The 22829-nt window shown below is 51.1% G+C and overlaps 2 protein-coding genes across 2 annotated transcripts in view; both read right to left on the reverse strand.

The window, feature by feature from the left end:
• The window catches only part of CACNA1S (calcium voltage-gated channel subunit alpha1 S), a 73737-nt gene extending 64536 nt beyond the window's left edge, over nt 1–9201 (reverse strand). The window contains exons 1-2 of the mRNA XM_023224710.1: nt 8822–9201; nt 6848–6953 (exon numbers count right to left, since the gene is read on the reverse strand). Of these exons, the coding sequence (XP_023080478.1) occupies nt 6848–6953; nt 8822–8973 (258 nt within the window). The 5' untranslated portion in view covers nt 8974–9201. The remainder of the gene's footprint in view (nt 1–6847; nt 6954–8821) is intronic.
• A 1397-nt stretch (nt 9202–10598) lies between these two features.
• ASCL5 (achaete-scute family bHLH transcription factor 5) lies at nt 10599–11998 on the reverse strand. Its single transcript, XM_023224708.1, has one exon. It carries the CDS (start codon nt 11996–11998, stop codon nt 11378–11380), a length of 621 nt encoding a protein of 206 aa, XP_023080476.1. The 3' UTR covers nt 10599–11377.
• Nucleotides 11999–22829: the final 10831 nt, after the last annotated feature.

The following is a 22829-nucleotide window of genomic DNA, read 5'->3' on the forward strand; positions in this document are numbered from 1 at the left end:
GGTCCCAGAGAGTTTAGGAAGCTGTGCACCAAAGTCTAGATTGGAGGCAGGTTGGTTTGACTTGAGAGCCTGTCCTTTCTTGAGACTCCCAGACAGCTAGCACGGCTTGGGCAAAGGCTTTCCTCCAAGGTTTCTGTTGTTCAGCTCTTACAACGTCTGCAGCCCCTGTGCCTGGTGTGAAGGGGCATGGGTTGGGATGGGCGGGGAGGGGGTAGCTAAGTGCCCTGAAAGGGGGCCTAAGTTCTTGCAGTGGTGGGAGGGCAGGCTCCCAGGTGGGTCTAAAATCCAGGCTTTCATTCATTTCCACAGACCCTTTTTGAGCACCGTCACTTCTCTGTACAGTGGCCCAGGCTCAAACAACCCTGTGCTCTGCAGGTGCTGGATCTCTGAGGGGTGAGGCCAGAGCTGCGGTCCTTCTGAGGCCCCAGCCTCCCCAGATGGCGAGTGGAATGGGCTGCTGGCCGCAAGAGTTGGCAAGCGCATTCCAGACCCTATAAAAAGACAAACGCCCTGGCTGCCAGAGGCTTAGGCTCCAGCCTCGTGGAGGACACTGCGGCAACTTGAACCCCAGGAATGCGACAGGGGCCTGGTGGAGCCGGCTGATGCCTGAGGGGTGGGCAGCTGCCCTACAGTCCAAGAGGGGCCAAAGGGGCAGCCATCTTGCCGAGCCTGTCGGGCCCTGCCCTGCCCTGCCCTCAAAGACAGCAGGCACCATCTACTTAAGCAAAATCTAAATTATCCGGAACTTGGAAATAAAGCAAAGAAAGGATGCCATATCTTTGTAATATCATGTTGGAGCATTTTATAATAGGCCTGGCCAAGGTTTATTTAATTATCCAGGTCAGGGTTTCTCAATCTCAGCCCTAATGATATTTTGGTCTGGATACTTCTTTGCTGGTGGGAGGGGGGCCTGTCCTGTGCATTGCAGGGCCCCTGCCTCTACCCCACTAGAAGCTAGTAGGGCACATCTCTGCCCCTGCCCCTCCCCTTCACAATTCCAGTTGTTGCCAAATATCCTCTGGGGCAGAACTACTTCCCCTCCCCAATCCCTTGAAAACCACTGACTAGGAGGGAATGTAACTTTGTTTAGCCCTCACTCTTCTGTCCTCTAGAGATGCAAATGAATTCTGCCTGATAGGAAGATAATCCCAATAGTTAGAGTTTTATTGCCCTGTAGGACATTAACCAGCTTGGTATCTAACCTAGCAATCCTATTCCATCATTCTTTCTCCAGTATCATAACTTCTGCTCCTCCAACTCCCTTTAATCCAGCTTCACACGCCTGCCTGTGCTCTTTTGAGTCGAAGTAATCTGTGATATGTGTTCCTTCGATATTTTACTCACAGTTGTGTTTTCACTTTTTGAACATCATACTTTGACGTAGGACTGCTTTAAGGGTGAAATGAGATAATATAGCCAAAGCAATCAGTTTCTCATGTCTGCCCAACAATTAGTAAGTCTGATGATTGTGTTTGCTTTTCCACATTGGTCCCCCCAGCCTGGCCTAGGCTGGAGTGGTAACCCTGCCCAATAAAGGATGTAGGCCTGCCCATAGAGCCACCTGGGCATGCGCAGTGATCTAACCTCTCTGCGCTGCAGTTTACTCCTCTGTACAAATGAGAAAAATAAAAGTACCTGCCTCATGGGCATTCAGTGTGATAACACATATAAGGCATTAGAACAGTGACTGACAATATGCAAGTAATCGACAAATATTGAATGTCATTGTTGCTGCTGCTGCTGCTGCTGCTGATTTGCTGGAGGACTGGGGAGGGTTGACCAGGAAAGCCACTAAGAAAAGTTAGAGGTTTCAAGGAGAGAAGACACAGAGTTAAAGAGAAATCAGGGACAGACGATGGGCGGGGTGAAGAGGAGTTCTTTACCTGAAATAATCTTTTGGCATAACTGTTGGGAGTTAGACCCTTTGAATCTAGAAGAGCCTGGGGGTCTCTGTGACTACAGGCATTTTGGCTGGTGAGCCTGCTTTGTGGGACCTGCATGATCAAAGTTCCTTCTGTTGATAGATAAAGCACTAAAACTGAGAAGGTCTTCACTCATCCAGTTACTTCTCTTAAGCATACAATATCATCCCCATTTTATAAAGGAGGAAACTGAGGCAACAGAAAGGTTACATAACTTGTCGAAGAACACACAGCTAGTACGTGAGTGGGCCTGGGCTCAAAAGCAGGTTCTAGCTCCAGAACCCATTTTTATAACCACCATGCCATAATGGGCTGATTTCAGAGTCCGGTGCCACTGTAACATCTCACGGTTGGCCAGGACCTCAGCATCCTGGATGCCCCTCTTGCCACCCTCTGACCTGCTGCATATTCATTCCCAGGACTCCTTGCTCTCTCTGGACCTCAGTTTCCTCTTCTGTTCAGGGAGGATCCTGGGCTTTCCCACTGACACAGAGCAGGCGGAGTCAGAGGGGCGCCCCTAGCCCCAGGAAACCCGGGCCCCAAGTCTATTACCCTCAGCCAACGCTGGCAGAAGGGATAGGGAGGGACACTGCCAAGGGAGCCCATTCCCACAGACAGCAGTCATATCCCCGACCCTGCTCACACACAAGGCAACTGAGGGGAGCCTTTCTTACCCACAACCATCCCCGCCCCTGCCCCACCCAGCCAGTCTGGCATGTGCCAAAGTGAGGAAACCTCTGTCATAAAATGCTTGGACCTACAAATCCAGTTGCCTGTCAGTGGACACGGGCACCTGTATCTGAACATATCTGAAGTTGAACTTACCACCTGCCTCTTCCCCGCCCCCACCTGCAGTCTTGGTAAGTGATACTGCCATCTGCTCTGTTCCCTTCTGAACCCCAAGTGTCATCCTCCCCCTTCCCCACACCTCCATCTCCACCTCCAGTCCTCACCATGGATTCCACCTGGCAGGTCTTTCTTAAGGCCACCTCACAGCCATCTTTACCATCACCAGTGCCTTGGCCCAGCCTCCCCTGTTGCCTGCTTGGATGACTTCCCTGGGCTCCCTGCCCCCTTCCCTGCTTTCCATCCCACCCCATGTCACCCCAATCCATGCTCCACATGGGGCCTGATTTTTCTAAATCCCCATTTGACCTCTCTGTCTCTTGCCTCCAGCCCTTTGCCCATGTGGCTTCCTCTGCCCAGAGTCCCCTCTCCCTCTTGGCCTTCTACAATGCACTCCTTCACAGCCAGACTATATAATGGGGGGCCCAGTATAAGTGAAAATGTGGGCCCCCATGTTCAAACAGTAGAAAATAAGTGCTGATGAAGGTACTAAATATAAAGTTTTTCCTTTTTTTCCAGCCCCTTTCTCAACATACTGTGGTGTCTTTTGATTGCTGTTCGGTGTTGTGTGGGGCAAGTGCAGACTGTCACAAGCACCTCCTCCTAGTCTTCCCCCTCCACCCTCACTATCCCACAGCCCAACATCCTGTGCCTTGGCCAGAGGTGGAGGTGTGGAGCTAGGCATGTACCCTTCACTCAGACCCACCACCTCAACCCATAGTGGACATCCAGCACCCAAGGGTGTTGCAATCTCTGCTTCCTTGGAGACAATAAGTACCCAGAATGGGGGAGGGTCTTGGAGGCTCAACCTCATAGGGTCGTTTACTGAATGGACTGCATCACTGTCAGCCCAGGGTAGAGACAACCAGAGCCATGTGCTTCCCTGAGACACGGCCCTTCCCATTCTCCCATTCGGGCCTCTGCCAAGTGGCCCAGGACTCCAGAGGGCAAAACATCAAGCTGAGAGCCTCTCCTTAGAGGCAGGGAGATGGCAGAAGTCAGGACCTCGTGTGAGCCAAGGCTCCAAGCTTGAGGTGCATGTACCATTGTCCCAATGGACTTCACTTACAAATCATAAATTCAAAGATAAAATTAATTAAAATTTCAATATGTTGACCACAGAGCATTCAGCCCCAAATGTGGGGCCCTTCTGAGTGGGGGTCCTCTGGGACTGCATAGGTTGTACACGTGTGAGCTGTTCCTATCCTCAGCCTTTAGGCCTCAGGTTAAACATCCCATCCTTTGGGAGGCCTTCCTGATCTCAAGACTAGCTTAGGTTCTCTGCCAATATGCTACCAAAATGTCCCCAAACCTTGAACCTTTCCCATTTCATTTTAACTACTTGTTTAATTGGTTTTATCATATTTACTTGTTTAATCCATGTAATGAAGCTCTGTGAAGATGGGAACTGTGTCTATTTGGTTCACAGTGATATTCCCAGTATGTGCCAGGGATATGACAGGCACTGAAGAAACACTCGTTACATGAATGAGAAAGTTCATGAATAGTTAATCCTTAGGCCTCCTTTCTTGAAAGCTATGGGTTATTCTGGATGACTGGAAAGACCCCAACCCTTCTCAGATACCTACAAAGCAGCCAATAGGGTAAGAGAGAGAGTACCTGCTGCCCCTTTTTACTCTGACTCCTCTCATCTTCCTCTTGTTGGGTTTTGTGGACATGAACAGTGAGGAGCCCTGAGCTCGAAGCTGGCTGAGCGACTTTGGGTATCACCGACTTTCTCTGGGCTTCATAATTAAGTGGTCAGATTAGGAGTCCTCCCTGAATATTCATTTCCCATAGAGCTCTGACATGCCAAGTGGCATTTTCTGCTCTGGAAACATTTTTTATTAGGTTTCCGACTTCTAGGGAACTCATATTCCTGTCTCTATGAACTCTAGGCCTAACTCAAGGTTTTGCAACTCCAGCCCACAAACTAAAGAAAAACACACACAGGACTACATGAAACAGTTAAGGCAGCCATTTTGTTTCAAGATGGAAGATGATATAACCTCTAAGATGTAATTTTTTTTTTTCTTTTGAGACAGGGTCTCACTCTGTCACTTGGGCTGGAGTGCAGTGGCATGATCCTGGCTCACTGCAGCCTCGACCTCCCGGGCTCAAGCAATCTTCCCACTTCAGCATCCCAAGTAGATGGGACTACAGGTATGCACCACCAGGCCCAGCTAATTTAATTTTTGTAGAGACAGGAGTCTCTCTATGTTACCCAGGCTGGTCTCGAACCCCTGGATGCAAGCGATCTTCACGTCTCAGCCTCCCAAAGTGCTGAGATTACAGGTGTGAGTCACTGCACCCAGCAGAGGTGTAATTTAATATCCTCCAAGGTGGGGCAGAGTTTTTTGCAAAAGTAGTCAATGTCGTAAGGAACTGAGGCCCACAAATATGAAATCGTGAAGGGTGGGGTAGACCCAGAGCTCTCCCTGCATTCAGAAACATGGAGACTAAGCCTATGGTGTAGAATGCCCAGACTTTAAGAAATGCCTTCCTTGCCAGCAAAGGTGGCATTGCCCTGCCAACATTTAATCCCACTATCCTTCCACACCCGGGAGCTCAGAGTGTTTTCTCCTCATAGCAAGCACACATTTAGAATCCCAGCTTCCCATCAGCTCAAGATAGATTCCCATGGAAACCAGCATAAGGGAAAGGCAGAGATGTGTCAGGCCCTGGACACATGCTAATATACCTCCTCCCTCCCAGGCCCTGCAGTTTCAGTGCAGGAAAAAAAAAGCCCTGTTGAAAAAGGTGGTTCCATTGTCCTGTCCCCTAGGGAGCCTGAGGCCACTGTTTCTAAGAGGGCTTTCCCTAGAAGTCTTTCTGCTGTCACCCACCACCTTGGCAACACAGCCTGTACAAGAGCAGGTTCTGGCCAGGCATGGTGACTCACGCCTATAATCACAGCACTTTGGGAGGCCGCGGCGGGCGGATCACCTGAGGTCAGGAGTTCGAGGCCAGCCTGGCCAACAAGGCAAAACCCAATCTCTACTAAAAATACAAAAATCATGTGGGCATGGTGGCAGGTGCCTGTAATCCCAGCTACTTGGAAGGCTGAGGCAGGAGAATCACTTGAACCCAGGAGGCAGAGGTTGCAGTGAGCCAAGATTGCACAGCCTGGGCAACAGAGTGAGACTCTGTCTCAAAAAAAAAAAAAAAAAAAAAAAAAAAAAAAATTGCAGGTTCTAAAGTCAGAGAGACCAAGCTGGAGGCCCTAACACAAGACTTAGATGTGGGGTGACCCTGGACAATGTACCTAAACTCTCTGAATATCAGTCTCCTTGTCTTTTAAATGGGTCTAATAATGTTACTTACCCCACAGGAATAGTTACAGGGATTAAATAATGCAATAATGTAAAATATTTAGCACAAATCCTGGCGTTTAATAAGTACTTACTAAATGCTAACCATTTTTATTATAAATTAACTATTGGGTAAGTCAGTCCCTGAACCTCTCTAGGCCTCAATTTCCTCATTCATAAAACAGAATGAGGTGCGGAGGAGGTAGGACAGCCTAATTTTTGAATATCCCTTCCAGCCCCAGCATTTTATGATTCCAGGTATGTGTTACTGATGAAGGGGCGAAGAGAAAGCGGTATGGTAGAACTCTAAAACATGTTCTTGCTTCAGATTCCTGGATAAAACTCTCCCATGAAGACAAACTTAGTGGACACAAGTTTCTTATGAATTACATCTGGGGAAGGGAAATTAGCATTCAACCTCTGTGGTTCACTAGCTGATCTTATGAAGCCTCAGTTTCCACATCTATCAAATGGAACCACTTTATGAGGTGGTTGTGAAGATTAAATGAGTTTACTCTCATCAGGTATTAGCACAGGTGCCCGGGACCAGTGAGTGCGTGCTCAGTGCTGGCTGACAATATCACAGAATCTAGAATAAGCAGATTGACCCTGGAAACCTGTTGAGCCACTCAGCCAGCCCTGCAGGTGTGTGGGGATGCAGGGAGTTAAACCACCAGCACCGTCCCCCAGAACAGAGTCCACCAAGGGGGCCTCCCCAAGCCTGGGGCTACAGGCCGGCAGGAAGGGGGCTGGAAGGGCCGATCTTACCAGGCCGAGGTTCAGAGCGTTGTTGTCATCTTCTGGCATGGGCAGGTACACGGCCAAGGCCACACAGTTGGCGAAGATGGTGAGCAAGATGATCGTCTCGAAGGGCCTGGAGCCAGGGTTAAGGAGAACCCTTGGGCCACAGGGGCATGGGACTTACAGGGTTAAGGGGAAGAGGGTGCTGAGGGTCAGTTTGGACTGTGACTCTGATGCCAGGCTGGTGGACAGGTTGTCGGACACTCACCCACGCTGCTCCATCCCTGAGCCCCTGCAGGATACGGTGAGGACCAGGTTCCTGCCTTGACAACTGGCTCCCTTTCCTCAGGAACAAGTCGCTTTCACATAGACTCCTTGGAATGGTAAAGGTCTGGTCCCTGGCTGAGGGCTACTCAGCTTTAAGGCCTAGGGGGTCTTCACACCGCTCCACTCTCAGTGCCTGTCCACGCCCTTGCCTCCTCCCAGGAAGCCATGACTTTCCCAGATTCTGGCCAATCCACAGAGGCTCACCCAGAGAAATGGCACGGGAGGGTAAGGGTTGATGCGGGGTAAGGTTGAGAACTCACTGAGCAGGACTGGGAATGAGGGATGGAGAGATGAACGCTGAATTTCCAGAGCCATGTGTGCATGCTGGTGTGCTCGTGCTCACACCCGTCACGCCTCACCCCTCCCAGACACACCCACCCTGCCACAGCCATTTCTAGAGGGTACCCCAGGTCCATGGCTTTCTTGACTTTCCGACCCATTAGGCAGCAAGTGTGGAAAGAGCTAGAGAAAGCAAGGGAGGATGCGAGGCAGTTGTTTGGGGGTGGATATTATGTAGATGGGCTTGACAGAAAAATCCCATTCTCTTCCCAGTAACCTCCAGTGTTTGAGAAAAGAGGAGGGCCACAGGGGCAGGGGGCTACGAGAGGGGAAGGTGCAGAGGAGCAGAGGATGGAGGAGAGGGAGAACCCACGGAGTAAACCTGTTTGCAGAAGAGAGGCAAGGAGGGAGGGCCTAGGAGGGTTCGATGTGGGTGATTCACCGACTGGCCGAGGGCAGGTGAGGGGAACAGGGCTGACCCTGACCCCAAGCTATCTCTACTTGCCTCATGTTTCTCTTGTCCTTCTAGTTATCCCTCATTCTCCTTCCTTCTAGGGAACAGTTGGTAGGAGCCCAGCCTTCCAGAACCCTTCAGAAATATTTCAAATATGCCCGACCCTCGCTCTCAGAACCCACTTGACACAGCCCTCCCCTTCTCTCTGTCACTCCTTCCTCCCTTCCCCAGATAACCCAGATATTTTCAGCATTCTTCCCCCCAGAGCAAATGCAAACATAGCATAAGATTCGAAGTCCCTGTCCCCAGGGTGGCACATCTGAGCTAGAACAACCAGGCTTGGTTGGCCTGTGTCTTGGAGCCACTCAGACCAGGCGTCTTTCAGACCCATTTCTCCCCTTGGCTCTGTCCTCAGCTGGGACCTGCCCCCAGAGGGGTCACCCCCCACCCAACCCAAATAAGGGAGAGTTTTCTCAAAGAGGCCATCGAACCTTTTATTGGTTCCTATCCTATTCCAAAATGAGGCTGGTGCTTCAAAAACCCAGTGGCACCCCATGATAATGTGGATTTGGGCACACCTGGGAACAGTCCCCATGAAGCAGGCCCCACCCATAGGTGGTCAGTAGGCATCTCTGGTTGTCACCCAGGACTTGGGTGGCCCACTCAGGCCCAGGAAGCCCCACCAAGTCCTCCTCCTCCTCTTCCTCCTCCTCTTCCTGTTCCTCCTCCCCCCTCCTCTTTCTCTCCCTCCTCTCCCTCCTCCTCCTCTCCCGCACAGCTGAGGGTTCCTTCCCCCAGCCTCACTCAATTCTGTGAGTTCGCCCCACGTCTAAGTCCCAGGCCTCCCTGGCCCTCCTGTAGGAAGTGTGTGCTCTGTGATCACCCCTGAATCCCTCCCCCATGATGCATGCTCCCCCCATGGCCCGGGCCCTGAAGGATACTTCCATTCTACGATGCTGATGCAGGCCTTCCTCAGGGGGTTCTCCAGGGTCAGGCAGAACAAGGCCCGGGGTGGCCTTGGCAGAATCTCAGGAACCGGCTTCTTGGGCTGTTTCTTCCTCAGGCCTTCATCCTGGGGTGAGGACGGCTCCATGGCTTCCCTGGGAATCTGGCTTTCTCCTGCTCCCCCACCCCAGTGCCCTCTCTTCCCTACGTCCCCAATGCCCCCCGCCTTGAGGACTGGGCTGGCTGAGGCTGTCGGCTGAGCCTGCCCTGCTGAGCCAGCCGGGGGGCGGGGGCAGGAGTGGGGGCAGGAGGATTACTCTCCCCACTCTCAGCAAGTAAAATTAGCCTCCACTCGGCTCCCCACTGCCGGGCCTGAGCTCCTGAGGCCAGGCAGCTGTCATTCCATCCAGTCCAGCCAGTGACTTCCCAATCTGTCCCCTGAGGAGGGTGGGGGATGGGGAGAAGAACTTACACACAGGCCTGGGATGGGGCAGGGGCAGTGGGAGAGGGAGACAGGATGGAAGGTTTCAAGCCTGGGGCAACAGAGATCATGAAGGGGTAGCCTTGGATATGGAACCTCAAACGGCAGAGTGGCTCCCTCATGCCAAAATTAGGTTTCCCCTCCTCAGCCCCATGACATTGTCTGGAGAAGGCACTGGGCAGCCTAAGTCAGGACAGCTCCACAGCACCCCCTGCCCATCTCAGTATTTGCACCATCAGCCAAGACTCCCCAAACATACCCTCAACCCACCCCCCAAGCAATCCCATGTCAGGGAAACAGTAAACCCCTCTCCAGTGGGCTGGAAGACTCCCAGAACATCCTGAGTGTACACACCTCTGGCATAGCACCTGCCTCACTGTGGAGCATCTGCTGTGTATCTTTCTTCCTCACCTCCTCCCACCCTTACAGGTGTAAAGGTTGTGTGCTTTATCTCTGGGACTCTGGCCCCTTCTCTGCACAGTCCCCACATATACTATGCTCCCTGTAAATGATCACTGAGGCCAGGCGTGGTGGCTCATGCCTGTAATCCCAACATTTTGGGAGGCTGAGGTGGGTGAATGGCTTGAGCTCAGGAGTTCAAGACCAGCCGGGGCAAGTGGTGAAACTCTGTCTCTACAAAAAATACAAAAATTAGCAGGGTGTGGTGGTGTGTGTTTGTAGTCCCAGCTACTAAGGAGGCCAAGGTGAGAGGATCAGTTGAGTCTGGGAGGTTGAGGCTGCAATGAGCCAAGATCGGGTCACTGCACTCCAGCCTAGGTGACAGAATGAGACAGAGGGAGACCTTGTCTCAAAAAGAAAAGTTCATTGAGGCCAGCCGCGGTGGCGCATGCCTGTAATCCCAGCACTTTGGGAAGCCAAGGTGGGCAGATTACTTGAGGTCAGGAATTCCAGACCAGCATGGCCAACATGGTGAAACCTGAACTCTACTAAAAACACCAAAAATTAGTGGGTGTGGTGGTGTGCACCTGTAATCCCAGCTACTCTGGAGGCCAAGGCAGGAGAATTGCTCAAACCCAGGAGGCAGAGGTTGCAGTGAGCAGGCATCAAATCACTGCACTCCAGCCTGGGCAACAGAGCAAAACCTGTCTCAAAAATAAAAATAAAAATAAAAATAAAAAACTTCATTGAATGCCTGAGCTAACACTGAACCTTAAATGCGCTAACAGCGAATCCCACATACCCTTCCAGCAAGTACTCTGGACTAGGAGTGGGAATGAGAAAGGGGCACCAGGAAGGGTGAGGGTAGACAATGATCTAGGAATGAGAAAATTCAACAATCCTTTTATTTAGCTCTTTGGTGCCAACACAGTGCCTATGTACCCATATGCACACCCCCCTCCCCCAAGGCTTAGAGTCTGAGGGAAAAAAACCACAGTCCCCACCCAACCTGGGACAAAGCTAGACGACCTCGTTGGGGGGCGTGGAGGGAGTGATCGCGCCCCACCAAGGAAGCTAGAGAAGGCCACCAGGGCACACAGGTCGCCTCTGCTGAGTCTGTGGGTTCGGTCCGGGCTGAGCGCCGGCAGCAGCCTGGCCTTCCATCCCTTCCTCTGGGTTCCTTTCTCAAGGGGCAAGCGTGCTCCCAAAGAAGTCGCTAGTATTTGAGGCCATCTGGTGGAGAGCTGGGGCACGGTAACCGAGGGATCAAAGCCGGGCTTGCCTCCCGGGAACTCTCAGAGGCTGGGCTGCGCCTGCGGCGAGGAAGGACGAAGCAGAGCCACCTGAGGCCGAGCGGGAGCCAGACCCAGGGATGATCGTCCTGGAGTGCCCCTCTGCACCCCGGAGGGGACTCAGGACGCCCGGAGCAGTCCCAGGCCCTGCTCCTCGCTGCACCCACGGAGCTCCTCAAGTCTCTATCGCGCGTCTGGCACCCGTTGCCCTGCACTTCCTCCCCAAGCTGATGGAGGAGGGAGGGTGTCGCAGACACGGGAGCGCCGCGGACCTCCTGCAGTCACCAGCCTGAGGCGCATCGCGGGTGACCCAGCAGCCTCCCGCTGCTCCCGAAAGTGGGACGGATCATCCCCCAAGCCAGGGGCGGCCACAGGCCCGATCAATGGCAGGATTCCTCCGATTCCAAGAAAGGCGAGGGGGAGAAGCAGGAGGACTCGGATGACTCCGGTACCAGGGAGGAGGGCCCCCGGGCCTCGCCGTCGCCAGGGCGGTCGGGCCGGGGGGCTGCGGGCGGCGCGGGGCAGGGCCCGGTGCCCGGGAGGCCGCGGGCGGCGGGGAGCGTCGCGCCGTCTGGGGCCGAGCTGAGCAGCTCCTGCAGGTACTTGATGTAGCGGATGGCGGCGCGCAGCGTCTCCACCTTGCTAAGTCGTTTCTCTGCCAGGGCGCCGGGGAGGTGGCCGCGGAGGCGCGCGTAGCCCTCGTTGACGCACTTAACGCGCTGCCGCTCGCGCTCGTTGCGCTTCTGGATGAAGGCTGGCTCGAAGGGGTATTCGTAGACCCCGAAGGCGCCGGGGAAGGGCACATAGGGGAATACCCCCGCGTAGGCGTCGTAGTAGGGCTGCTCGGCTGGGCCCGGGTATAGCAGGAAGGGCACGTTGCCCAGGGGCTCGGCGGGAGGCAGGGGCGCCTGCCGGGGAGGGGGCACGACGCCCAGCTGCATGCAGCTGGGGGGCCCCAGGGGCCTCCGGTCCACCAGAGCCCGGCAGAAGTTATTGTTCATGGTGCCACGTGGAGCTGGACCCAGAGTGAGGCCCCCACCGAATGGCCCCTGCTTGGGGTCTGCACGGTCTCGACCACTGGGGCAAGTCACATCGCTAGCAGCAGCTCCGGGGTACCAGGATTTGCTAGGGCCTCTTTTCGCCCTTTAGGGTGGCTTCCAAGGACTCCCTAACACCAGCCATCGTCCTAGACAAGTGTGGCCCCTCTCAGGGGGTCGGTGCACGCCTTCTCAGATCCAGCCCATGGCGCCGCGGAACTCTGAGGGCCCACACCTCGCTCCACAGCACCCATGGGCACGGCCACAGGCCCGCACGCCTTGCCTCTTCCTGCCGCCCAACATGGGCACCTCAGGCCTAAACCCCAGGCTCCATGCCCTCCACCCCCACCCCAGCGCCTGGTCCTTGGTCCTCACGGCCTTCGGGATCCCTGATCCCTGGGCTGTCCGGGGTGCCCGAACTGATGGCTGCTGTTAGGAGTGCGCCAGCTCAGTGGAGGGAGTCCCGGGAAACATTTCTAAACAAGAGGAGAGGAGAGTGAACATACCAGTTAGGAAAGGCCTGTATTATGGGCTTATTTGTATCATCTCCACCCGCAAACGGGATTGTAAGCCTCATGAGGAGAGGTGGTTGGCTACTGAAGGGGCACAGATCTGGGTTAAAATCTTGTGACCATCCCTTAATAGTCGGGTGACCACTTTGAGTTGTGGTTTCCATAATGGAAGGGCAAGGGAAACATCCCTGACGGGAGGGGAAATTAATAAGCAAATCAACTGTGAAAATATGTATGCAAAAACACCTCCTAAAGGGCATAGCTTATACAAATGCCCAATTTTGTCATGTCCCTTGAGAGTGGGGATTAAGTCTCATCACTGATCCCTTCCAGGGCCTTACATCTAGAAGAAGGTCTGAGACTGCCTATTGAATTAGCAGCAGCAGCCATCAGCCAAGGAGGGAAGCCAACTCTTTGTGGAAAGGAATGCCTGTTTGATAACAAGGTAGGTGTTGCTGGTCCGTTCAAAGCCCTCTGCCTGGCAGAGACAGTCATCAAAGCCTTCCCTGCCCCAGTCCTTATGGTCTGAGATACACCCTCTCACCTCACCCTGGGTTTCTCCGTGGCACCTAATGGGGGCATCTATTCTTTCACCTGTATGTCCTGAGCCTAGCCCAGCCCCTGTCAAGTAATAGATGCTCCACAAATACATGTGGAATAACTGAGAGAGAGGATTAGGCAGAAAGCTGGGTTTGTTAGGGTGGGACTGATTACACGTAGCCTTTCATAGGATTTAGGAAGCTGTTATTTCAGAAATAATTGGTGTGTGTTGAGTTTAGGTGCCACCAAGCTTCATTGAATGTGGTTATCAGATCCAAGTTAGGTGCCATTTTGTCTAGGAAGCCTCTCTGATCGCACTCCCACCTCTTGTGTGTGTCTACAGGGTACCATAAGGGCTATATTAGCACTTATCACATGACTCTATTGTTTTTTCCCTCTTCATAAAAGATGCTCAGGGCTTAGCAAGTGAGTGAGTGATGGGCAGCGTGACACCTTGGCCACTGGGCACGGCCTCTCCAAGAGACAGAAAGGGGCTAGCTCTCTCCCTGACAGGAGGAGTTCGTGGTAAACTCAGATTCCTGAGAATGTCTCCTTCTGTACCCTCTCACCTCTGTCCTTATTGCAGGCCCTGAGTCTGTTTCCAGCTCGCTTTGTCCTCCACACTAAATGAGGACCAAGAAAAATCAACAACGATTCTGAGCATCATGGAGACTTAGATGTGTTCTCAAAAGTGAAACCAGGCCGGGCATGATGGCTCACACCTGCAATCCCAGCACTTTGGGAGGCTGAGGTGGGAGGATCACTTGAGGACAGGAGTTCGAGACCAGCCTGGCCAACATGATGAAAACCTGTCTCTACTAAAAATAAAAAAACTAGCGGGGTGGGATGGTGGGTGCCCGTAATCCCAGCTACTTGGGAGGCTGGGACAGAAGAATCGCCTGAACCTAGGCGGTGGAGGTGGCAGTGAGCCAAGACCATGCCACTGCATTCCAGCCTGGACGACAGAGCAAGACTCCAAAAAAAAAAAAAAAAAAAAAAAAGAGTGAAACCAAATGTCTGAGAATTCAGGACAAATTCACATATCCCTCCCCTTCTCAATGGCCTTCAAAGCCTCCCCGTTGCTTTCAAGAGAAGGTTCTAGAAAATATCTCCCAAACAGACCCTCAGATCTATCAGGTCAGTCTTCCCTGGAACTCTTAGCTCTCCTGATCTCACACTTGGCTTGTGCTGGCTCTGGTCCTGGGGTCCCTCTCTACACCTCTCTGCTTTACCCAGAGTCCTGCCATCGTTGATTCCAGCTCTTGCCCATCCTGACTGCCTGAGCTCTCTGACTTCCAACATGGGTTGTGCATTCTTCTATGTCTTCAACCAGAATGTAAGCAACCGGAAGGCAGGGGCTAGGGCTGCTGGTTACTGCTAGGTAACGCCTATCAGTCCCTTACTCAAAATAATTTTCTAGCAGTTCTCTTTTATTGTACAAATTTGGGATCCAGACTGCACTCTCCCATATGACCCCTGTCTATTCATATTTGACTTCATTATTTACATTTAATTTGATAGGGGTCAGAAGTTTATGACAATTTTAACAAGTACAACTTACTATTTGTTCATGTTGATTTAATATTCATAACTTATTTATTTTCCTCATATACTATTTACATTTTTTCATACAACAATTCAGAAAGGTGATTCAAACAAGAAACCTCACAGCTGGACTATGTATTTCTTGAGCCAATTCTGTCTTTACTGTTAGAAAAAAACTGATAGGCCAGGCGCGGTGGCTCATGCCTGTAATCCCGGCACCCGGTGAGGCCAAGGAGGGAGGGTCACTTGAGCCCAGGAGTTTGAGACCAACCTGGCAACATGGCAAAACCCTGTCTCTATGAAAAATTTAAAAAAATTAGTGGGGTTTGGTGGCATGTGCCTGTGGTCTCAGCTACTCAGAGGGAGGCTGAGCGGGGAGGATGGCTTGAGCCTAGGAGGCAGATGTTGCAGTGAGCTGAGGCTGCACCACTGCACTCCAGCCTGGGCAACAGAGCAAGACCCTGTCTCAAAAAAAAAAAAAAAAAAAGAAACAACTCATAACCTACCTGCCAGGTAGCATAGGGGGGTACACACCTGCAAGGGAATTGTGTTCTGCGTCTGTCACTGAATACCAGAAGCTGAGGAACACCGTGTAGCATATTACCATTAAGCGGTATGATTTTCATTCAGTAAATATGTACAGAGGGTCCTGGATATCCTGGTACTGCTCTAGGTATTAGGATAGAACAGCAAACATTGTAGTGAAATAATAATAATAATGATAATCATAGCTACATTTATTATTCATGATGTGCAAGACACTGTGCTAAGAGCCTGATGTGAATCATCTCATTTAATTCTCATGCCATCCTTGAGAGGTAGGTGCTAATATTGTTTGGTTTTACGGATGAGAAACTTGAGGCACATGAAGGATAAGTCACTTTTTAAGGACCCACTGTTAGGAACTCATGAACTAATAAAGGCTAATCCACAACCTCAGTTTCCCACCTCTTCCCTCAGTATTTCTACTAGTGGCTTCTCATCTGATCAAACGATCGGAGAGGTTTACACTGACCTAACAAAAGAATCTCAGTAAATTATTCTTGCTGGAGAGGAATTACGATTATAATTATAATTCCTGGAGGGGATATCCCGCTGAAGATTCAAATTATGATGCTGTTATTTAACTTCTGCTAAGAGAAGAGCTAAAGGTCACCCTGGTCATCTTTTGGGAGGGTAGCAACCCCTTGAAGATGTGTTTGGCGGGTGGCCCATGGAGTTCTGCTGCTGGGAATACGCGGATGGGAGTATCATCAGATTGAGTCAAGGAGCAGGAGCCCGCTTGCCTGAGCTTAGAAAACCTGAGCAGAGGCCCCAGGAGGATCTATCAGTAGCAAGAGAACCTACTCATCGGCTAACTTCATGGGACTGGGCAGAACCAGCTATCAATAGCGCCACAGTGTGGTGGTGAGACACAATGGCGGCAACAGATTGATGAAATTCCCATCCACACCCCACGGGTGTCAAAGTCATCACTTCCTGTGACAGCTCCCTTTGGAGACTGTGGGTCCCTAGGTCTCCTGGAAAATTCAGGATAAGAGAAGACCCCTTAGGAAAAGCTATTGAGTTTTCTGTCAACGTCTACTAATTTTCTCCCTGTGTTTGTTAAGCAATTCATATCACTTAAACTTTCACTATGTACGCATACATAAAATATGTATCAATATAATTAGACGTATTTTGTTGTTTTGAGTTAAAAATAGCAATTGCATCAGCATTAGGCAACTTACTAGATAAAAATGTGGCTCTGAAACAGTGGAAGAGCTTTCCCTCTACTCTTAGCCCCCATGGTGACTGCTGAAAGACCTAGTTGAATGAACCCGTTGATTGCTTTGAGTAGGCACAGACTATTAGTTGCAGGCAGTGCTGTCCCCCTTTTTAAGGGGCCCTGGTTCCTCTCTGGGACAGAAGCCACTCCTTGCCCTCAGCAACGCCGTTTATCACCAGCCGTACTCTAGTTTACTTTGCCCTGGGAAGCAGCCCAGCAGATGTGCTTGGCAGGAAGTAACTGCTGTTCCTTCCCGGAGCTTTCTTCATGGTGCAAGCTACCTGAGCTCTTATGCCTGCAGTCTGTGCTCAGTTGTACCATGTACAGTTAGTTTGTTTAGGGCCAGCTATCATCAGTTATTGTGGAAAGAACTTTCTAATCCTCAAATCTGACTTGCACCAGAGAGGGTGCCTTGCCAGCGGGGGTCTCCCGGCCCTCCTTTGCAATGCCTTGCTGCTTCTAATTGTGTAGCACTAGTGTTTGCCCCACCGGTATTAGCCCCTTGTTGTCCCTATTGCCAGAGGATCTCACTGTCCATACTCCTGGGGATGGCACATTATCATAACTTGCTGTTAATGGTTTCATACTCATCCCCTGCCCATCTCTCCCAGGCCTCTCTCTGGTGCCCAGTGTTCACCAGGGCCCTGTCTCCCCACCCTCCTCAGTCTTATACTCTGCATGGGCAACAGGCAGCCTGAGGGTCCTCTCCCCAGGGCTCTTCCTGTCACTGCTCCCAACCCAGGCTGTAAACTGTGAGCCCAAGAACTCTGGTCTTATCCTTCTTTGAGACACACAGTACAAGCTCAGTATTTGTTGATTGACACTGGTGGGAAGCCCTGGGGAGGCAAAGGCAGATGTGAACTCTGAAGAAGGAGACAACATAATTCTACCTTTCCTGCTTTTCTCATTGTCTTTAGTGGGACTGGAACCAGATTTGGGGGTCTGAGGTCAGGAACTGGCTGAACATGTCTCTTTCAACAGGGAACCCATGACTGTGAAGGAGGTATTGGGGAAAGTGATTCCATAGTCTTCTTCTTCGCCTACCACTCGGAGAGATTTCTGAGAGTTGACTAGTCCATAATGCTGCTTTTGGGCAGCAACAGGGAGACTGCTTCCATAGCCTCCCCTCTACCCACTGCTGCCAAAACTGGGAACATTTATCAGGAAGCCAAGGACTCAGAATGACAGAACTCATTAGCTTTGTGGAGTTCTCACTCGTCCCTCTGCCTCCAGGCAAGATGGTTTCTAAAACCTTTCCCCTAAGGGCTCCATAATTTGAGAAATGCAGCTCCCCACAAGCCCCTCCTTGGATACGCACATTAGCATTCACCCTTGGAGGGCACATTAGCATCAGAGGCCCTGGGAAGGCCCACAAGTAAAGAAACCTGTTTGTGTTTAACCCCCAAATTCCCAATGGGACAGAACACTTTTTATAAAATGGTCTTAAGCCCACTAACGTCAAATAGAATACACTTCAGGAAATTCTGCCTTTAAATCTCCAGGGTACATATATTAAAATAAACAAACAAACAGGGGCCGGGTGTGCTGCCTCACACCTGTAATCCCAGCACTTTCGGAGACCGAGGTGGAAGGATCGCTTGAGCCCGGAAATTTGTGACCAGCTTGGGAAACTTGTGCTTCTAGTCTTTTTTAAGTCTTACTCACCCCTACATTTTCCTTTAGGAATTCAGTTTTGTATATGGTTTCCAATAGGGTTCTGTTTTAATTTTGTAGACCAATAATTGGCAGTGTCAATTTATTTAGCATTCATTAAGCAGGCCATCTTTTTATCACTAACTTGAAAAAAAAACTCTCATTAAATATCGTATTCGTCTTTCATTAGGTTCTGCATACTTGAGTAGAGACCCTATCTCTACTAAAAATAAAAACAATTAACTAGATGTGGTGATGCACGCCTGTAGTTCTGGCTGCTTGGGAGGCTGAGGTGGGAGGATCAGCTGAGCTCAGGAGGTGGAGGCTGCAGTGAACTGTGATTGCGGCACTGCACCTGGCTGGGTGACAGACCCAGACTCTGTCTAAAAAAAAAAAAAAAAAACCCAAAACAACAACAAAAAACCAAATAGGAAATCTTACAATCTCCCTTGGGGGGTCTGTCACATAACCTGTAAGTATTTCTAGAAGGATAACCTCACCACCCCCACCGTATACATAGTGAACACTCCAGACCACATATTCAACATAAACAATCATTTCACAGTCTTGACAGGTATAGTTTCAATGCTGATGGGAGAAGGGGCAGCCAGGCTCTGTGACTATGAGCCCACATGGCACCTTGCTGGGTTAGAAAACGATGCTTCATGCTCTGGGTAGGTGTTGTGTAGGCGGGATTCCGGCCCCACTTGCCCCTTAGCCTGCACTGAATGAGGCAGTACTGTCCATGGGCCCCAGAGCCTGCTTAGCCCCTCACACTGCCCTCCACGCCATCCTCCCTGCCTCAGGTTTGGAAACCTCTGTTGCTCCCCAGCAACCTGGTTGCATCCAGTTTCACAAAGAGAAAAACTCACAGAGCTTTGACATGGGCTGACCAAGCCAAGTCCTCAATGTGGCATCACTTTGCTGAGAGTCTTAAAGAAAAGAAACAGGGGCCGGGCGCAGTGGCTCAAGCCTGTAATCCCAGCACTTTGGGAGGCCGAGATGGGCGGACACGAGGTCAGGAGATGGAGACCATCCTGGCTAACACGGTGAAACCCCGTCTCTACTAAAAATACAAAAAACTAGCCAGGCGAGGTGGCGGGCGCCTGTACTCCCAGCTACTCGGGAGGCTGAGGCAGGAGAATGGCGTAAACTCAGGAGGCGGAGCTTGCAGTGAGCTGAGATCCGGCCACTGCACTCCAGCTCGGGTGACAGAGCAAGACTCCGTCTCAAAAAAAAAAAAAAAAAAAAAAAAAAAAGAAGAGAAACAGGGTGGAGAAGGAAGAAGGAAGGGCTAGCGTGGATTAGATGCCCTCTGATGCCTGGTGCTTTGTGGCGTGCTCTGCTTTCCTTATCTCATGTCATCCTCACACCTGAGAGAAGTTATTACGGTTCCTGTTTACAGGAGAGGAAACAGGCTCAGAGAGGCTAAGAGAGATGCTCAGGGTCGCACAGCTGATTGAATTTACCCGGGTCTCATTGGGTTGATATATGAGGACTTTCTTGGCCAGGCAGGGGTCCCCAACTTTTTTATGAGTAGTGATTGTTACAGGATCTCCTGGCGGTGGAGTTGGGTGAGGAGCTTAGTCCTTCCCAGTTACCTGAATATAACCGGGCATTTGCAATGCTCTGGAGTCATGGGAAGATGTTCCCAGAGGCAACCACCCCCAATTCCCAGGAAAAATATCAAGCTTCTACCTCCTAAACCCTGAGCATGGGCTTTAGATCAAACTGGCCGGGATGAATCCTGGCACTGCTCTTACTGGCTAAGTAGCTTTAGGCCAGTTACTGATTTCTATAAGCCTGTTTCCTCATCTGAAAAGTGAAGGTAATAATACCTACCTTAGAGGTTACTGTAAAGATAAAGGTAATGTATGTGAGCCATGTGGCACCTAAAAGCAATTGAATTAATGGTAGCTGTTATTGCCGGTAGGGGATGAGTGACCTTCAGAAAAGCTCCCAGAAGCTCTAGGACCCTTGGATGTGGCTAAGAGAAGCCCAGGACGGCAGGTGCCCCTCCAACATTGTTCCACCAACATTGCAATGGACACAGCACCAATGCTCACACCCAGTAGCTTCCCATAGTCACATCTGTCCTGACAGAGTCTAAAAGGAAAATTCTATGCATCAAATGTCTGTTTTTTTCCCTCAAATCTTTGAATGAAAAGGGTAACTGAATTCAAATAATTCTAATAAATTGAATTTACTCAACCGTGTGTTCTATTGCCTGTCAATCCACTTACCAAATAACATCCCTTGAGCTCCTTCAAGGAATCCTTCTGTGGGCTGGGGACCAGCACAGGACAACCTCAACTGCTGCCCTCAGTTTAGTAGAGGAGAAAAGGACCGCATCTTAGTGCCCACACACACCTGGCACTTTCCTATATGCCAGATGCTGTTCTAAGTGTGCTACAAAACTCTCATTAGGACCTTATGATGTCAGGACTAATGGTATCCCCAACTTACAGATGAGAAGAACAAGGCACAGAGTGGTTAAGCAACTTGCCACAGGTCACACAGCTGATAAATGTTGACCTGGGATTCAAGGGATCCTTTCTACACTCCGGGACTGGGTAGGCATTGTCATCCTGTTCAGGAACGAGTCTTTCGTAGCCCAGAAGAATAAGACTCAGATTCAGAAGAAAGTCCATTCCCTACATTACTCCTATTGCCCCACCCCACCCAAGGGGAGGAGGAAGAGTCTATGGCTCAGGAGCCCGACACCTGGGCTCTTGTCCCAAAGCCACCAGTAAGTGCTAATGTGACTGCACAAATCTTACCATCAGATAAAACTGCTCCGTGCTTTGCCTTTCGGGGAGTAGAAATACCTTCTGAGGAGTCCAACAACCTCATTGAGGGGTGGGTTTTGGGGTTGCAGAAGGGAAAGGTGAGACCCTGGCCAAAATTATGACTAGGAACCCAGTATTTAACTTGCTCTCTCTGGCTGAAGTGACTCATACTGCTGTGCAAATGCAAGTTGCTACGATTCCTGTTCTCGTCATTGGTTGCACACAGTAGGTGCCCAAGAGTGTTTCTGAATGCTTATGATTAATCAACGTTAATTTCAGAGAAGACAAAGAGGAAGGAAAAGCCTCCTATAGACACAGTGAAGTCATGGTCAGAATGAACCAGGTAGTTCTGCAGAGGAAATCAGTTTGAACCCTGGAAATTCAAGCTGTGCCTGAGCCTCCGTTGATGAGGAACAGTCAGCCTCAGAGCTGGGTTCACAGGCTGGGAAGCCAGGGAGGCTGGGGTGAAAGGGTGGGTACCATGGAAGCTGCCCCCAAGGGTGCTGCCTGCCAGCCTTTGCCCTCTGAGTCGCCCACCCATCATCATGGCTGTCTCCTCCCCAGCCCTCCTGCCCTAGGCTCCAGTGCCCACCTCAAGCAGAGAGTCATGCCCTGGGGCCCGTATTATTGCCAACTCAGGGGAACAGAGGAAAAAGGATTCTCACTCCCTTCTCTACAAAAAGGAGTCTCCCTTGTAGGTGATGGGTATTTCATGGGGGAGAAAAGCCCTTAGGGGCCACAGAACAAAAGTTTGAGGGTTCCCAAGGAAGATGGGCCTGGTGGCCTCTCCAGATCGTATTAATAGATCCAGAGAATTTGTAGGTGGAAAGTGACTGCAGCTGCAAGGCTGGAGGGGAGATGGCGCCCGTAATGAGGGAAGGAGACTCATGAACTAACATTGTTCGGCACTTGTGATGCTTCACACTCTCGATCTCATTCGGGCCTCAGGGTGTCCTTGTGAAGTGAGTGTCTGCAGACCCCACTCCACAGGAGGGACTGAGGCCAGGAGAGCCTGGACCTTTGGCCAGGGTAGACCATGGCTCTGGTTCTCCACTGCCCCCATCCCAGGTTCCCCCCCTGGTGGCTGAGGCCCTTGCAGCTCCCTCTGTGTGTAGGCTGTCACTGGGATTCTCCAACCTGTCTCATGCATACAATTACCTGTATTTTAGAGGGAACTGGGGTTCTCTGAACTTGTCATACCTTGGCTTACGACCAGGGACTCTGGAGCCAGCCAGATGTGTGTGAGAATCCTGGCTTTGCCACTTCCCAACCATATGACCTTGAGCAAGCCTATTCCATTTCCTCTTCTGTAGGCTGGGGAGAGCAACAGCACTCATTTCCTAAAGTTACTGCGAAGTTCAAGGAGATCACGCATGAAAACACCTTGGCGTGCTTCGTGGCTGGGAAGTGCTCAGTAATCAACAGCTGCTCATACTCCCAGGCCTGGCATCTAGGTTCCCAGCAGTCTGCCATCCTTCTCTCCAACCTTCTCTTCCCCCATATCCCCACATCAGCCCTCAGCTTCAGCATGAACACAGCTCTTCCTCTTCTCTCAAGCAGCCTCTGCATTCTCCCCTCTACGCCCATGTTCACAGAGTTGCTCTTTTCCGGGAGAATCAGCCCCTTGCCTTTCTACTCATCCAACTCCTACTCCTACTTCTGGAACCCGTTTGGGTCTTTCTTTGTCCACAGAGCTTTGCTACCCTCTCCTGTTTCTGCTCCTTCTCCTCCCTGAATCCTAAAGCCTTGGCGTGTTGGCTGTCAGTGGTCAGAGTTGGTTGGCGTGCTCTCGCCTTGCTCTTCACCTTGCTGTGCATTTGTGTCTTGCTCTTTCAAGGAGCAGGAGTTCCTTGAAGGGCAGGAAACTCATGCCCCCTCTGTATCCTGTGGGCCCAGCCCTGCCCCGATACACAGGAGGTGTCCAAGAAGTGCCTGACGTGGAGGGGTAATTGAATGGCTGCTGGATGAATGGCAATTGAATGGGCACA

The sequence above is a fragment of the Piliocolobus tephrosceles genome, chromosome 1, assembly GCF_002776525.5.
Source record: "Piliocolobus tephrosceles isolate RC106 chromosome 1, ASM277652v3, whole genome shotgun sequence".
NCBI lineage: Eukaryota > Metazoa > Chordata > Mammalia > Primates > Cercopithecidae > Piliocolobus > Piliocolobus tephrosceles.

What these genes read in the sequence shown, in the direction of transcription:
- ASCL5 (XM_023224708.1), bottom strand. Translation starts at nt 11,998, where the DNA reads ATGAACAATAACTTCTGCCGGGCTCTGGTGGACCGGAGGCCCCTGGGG.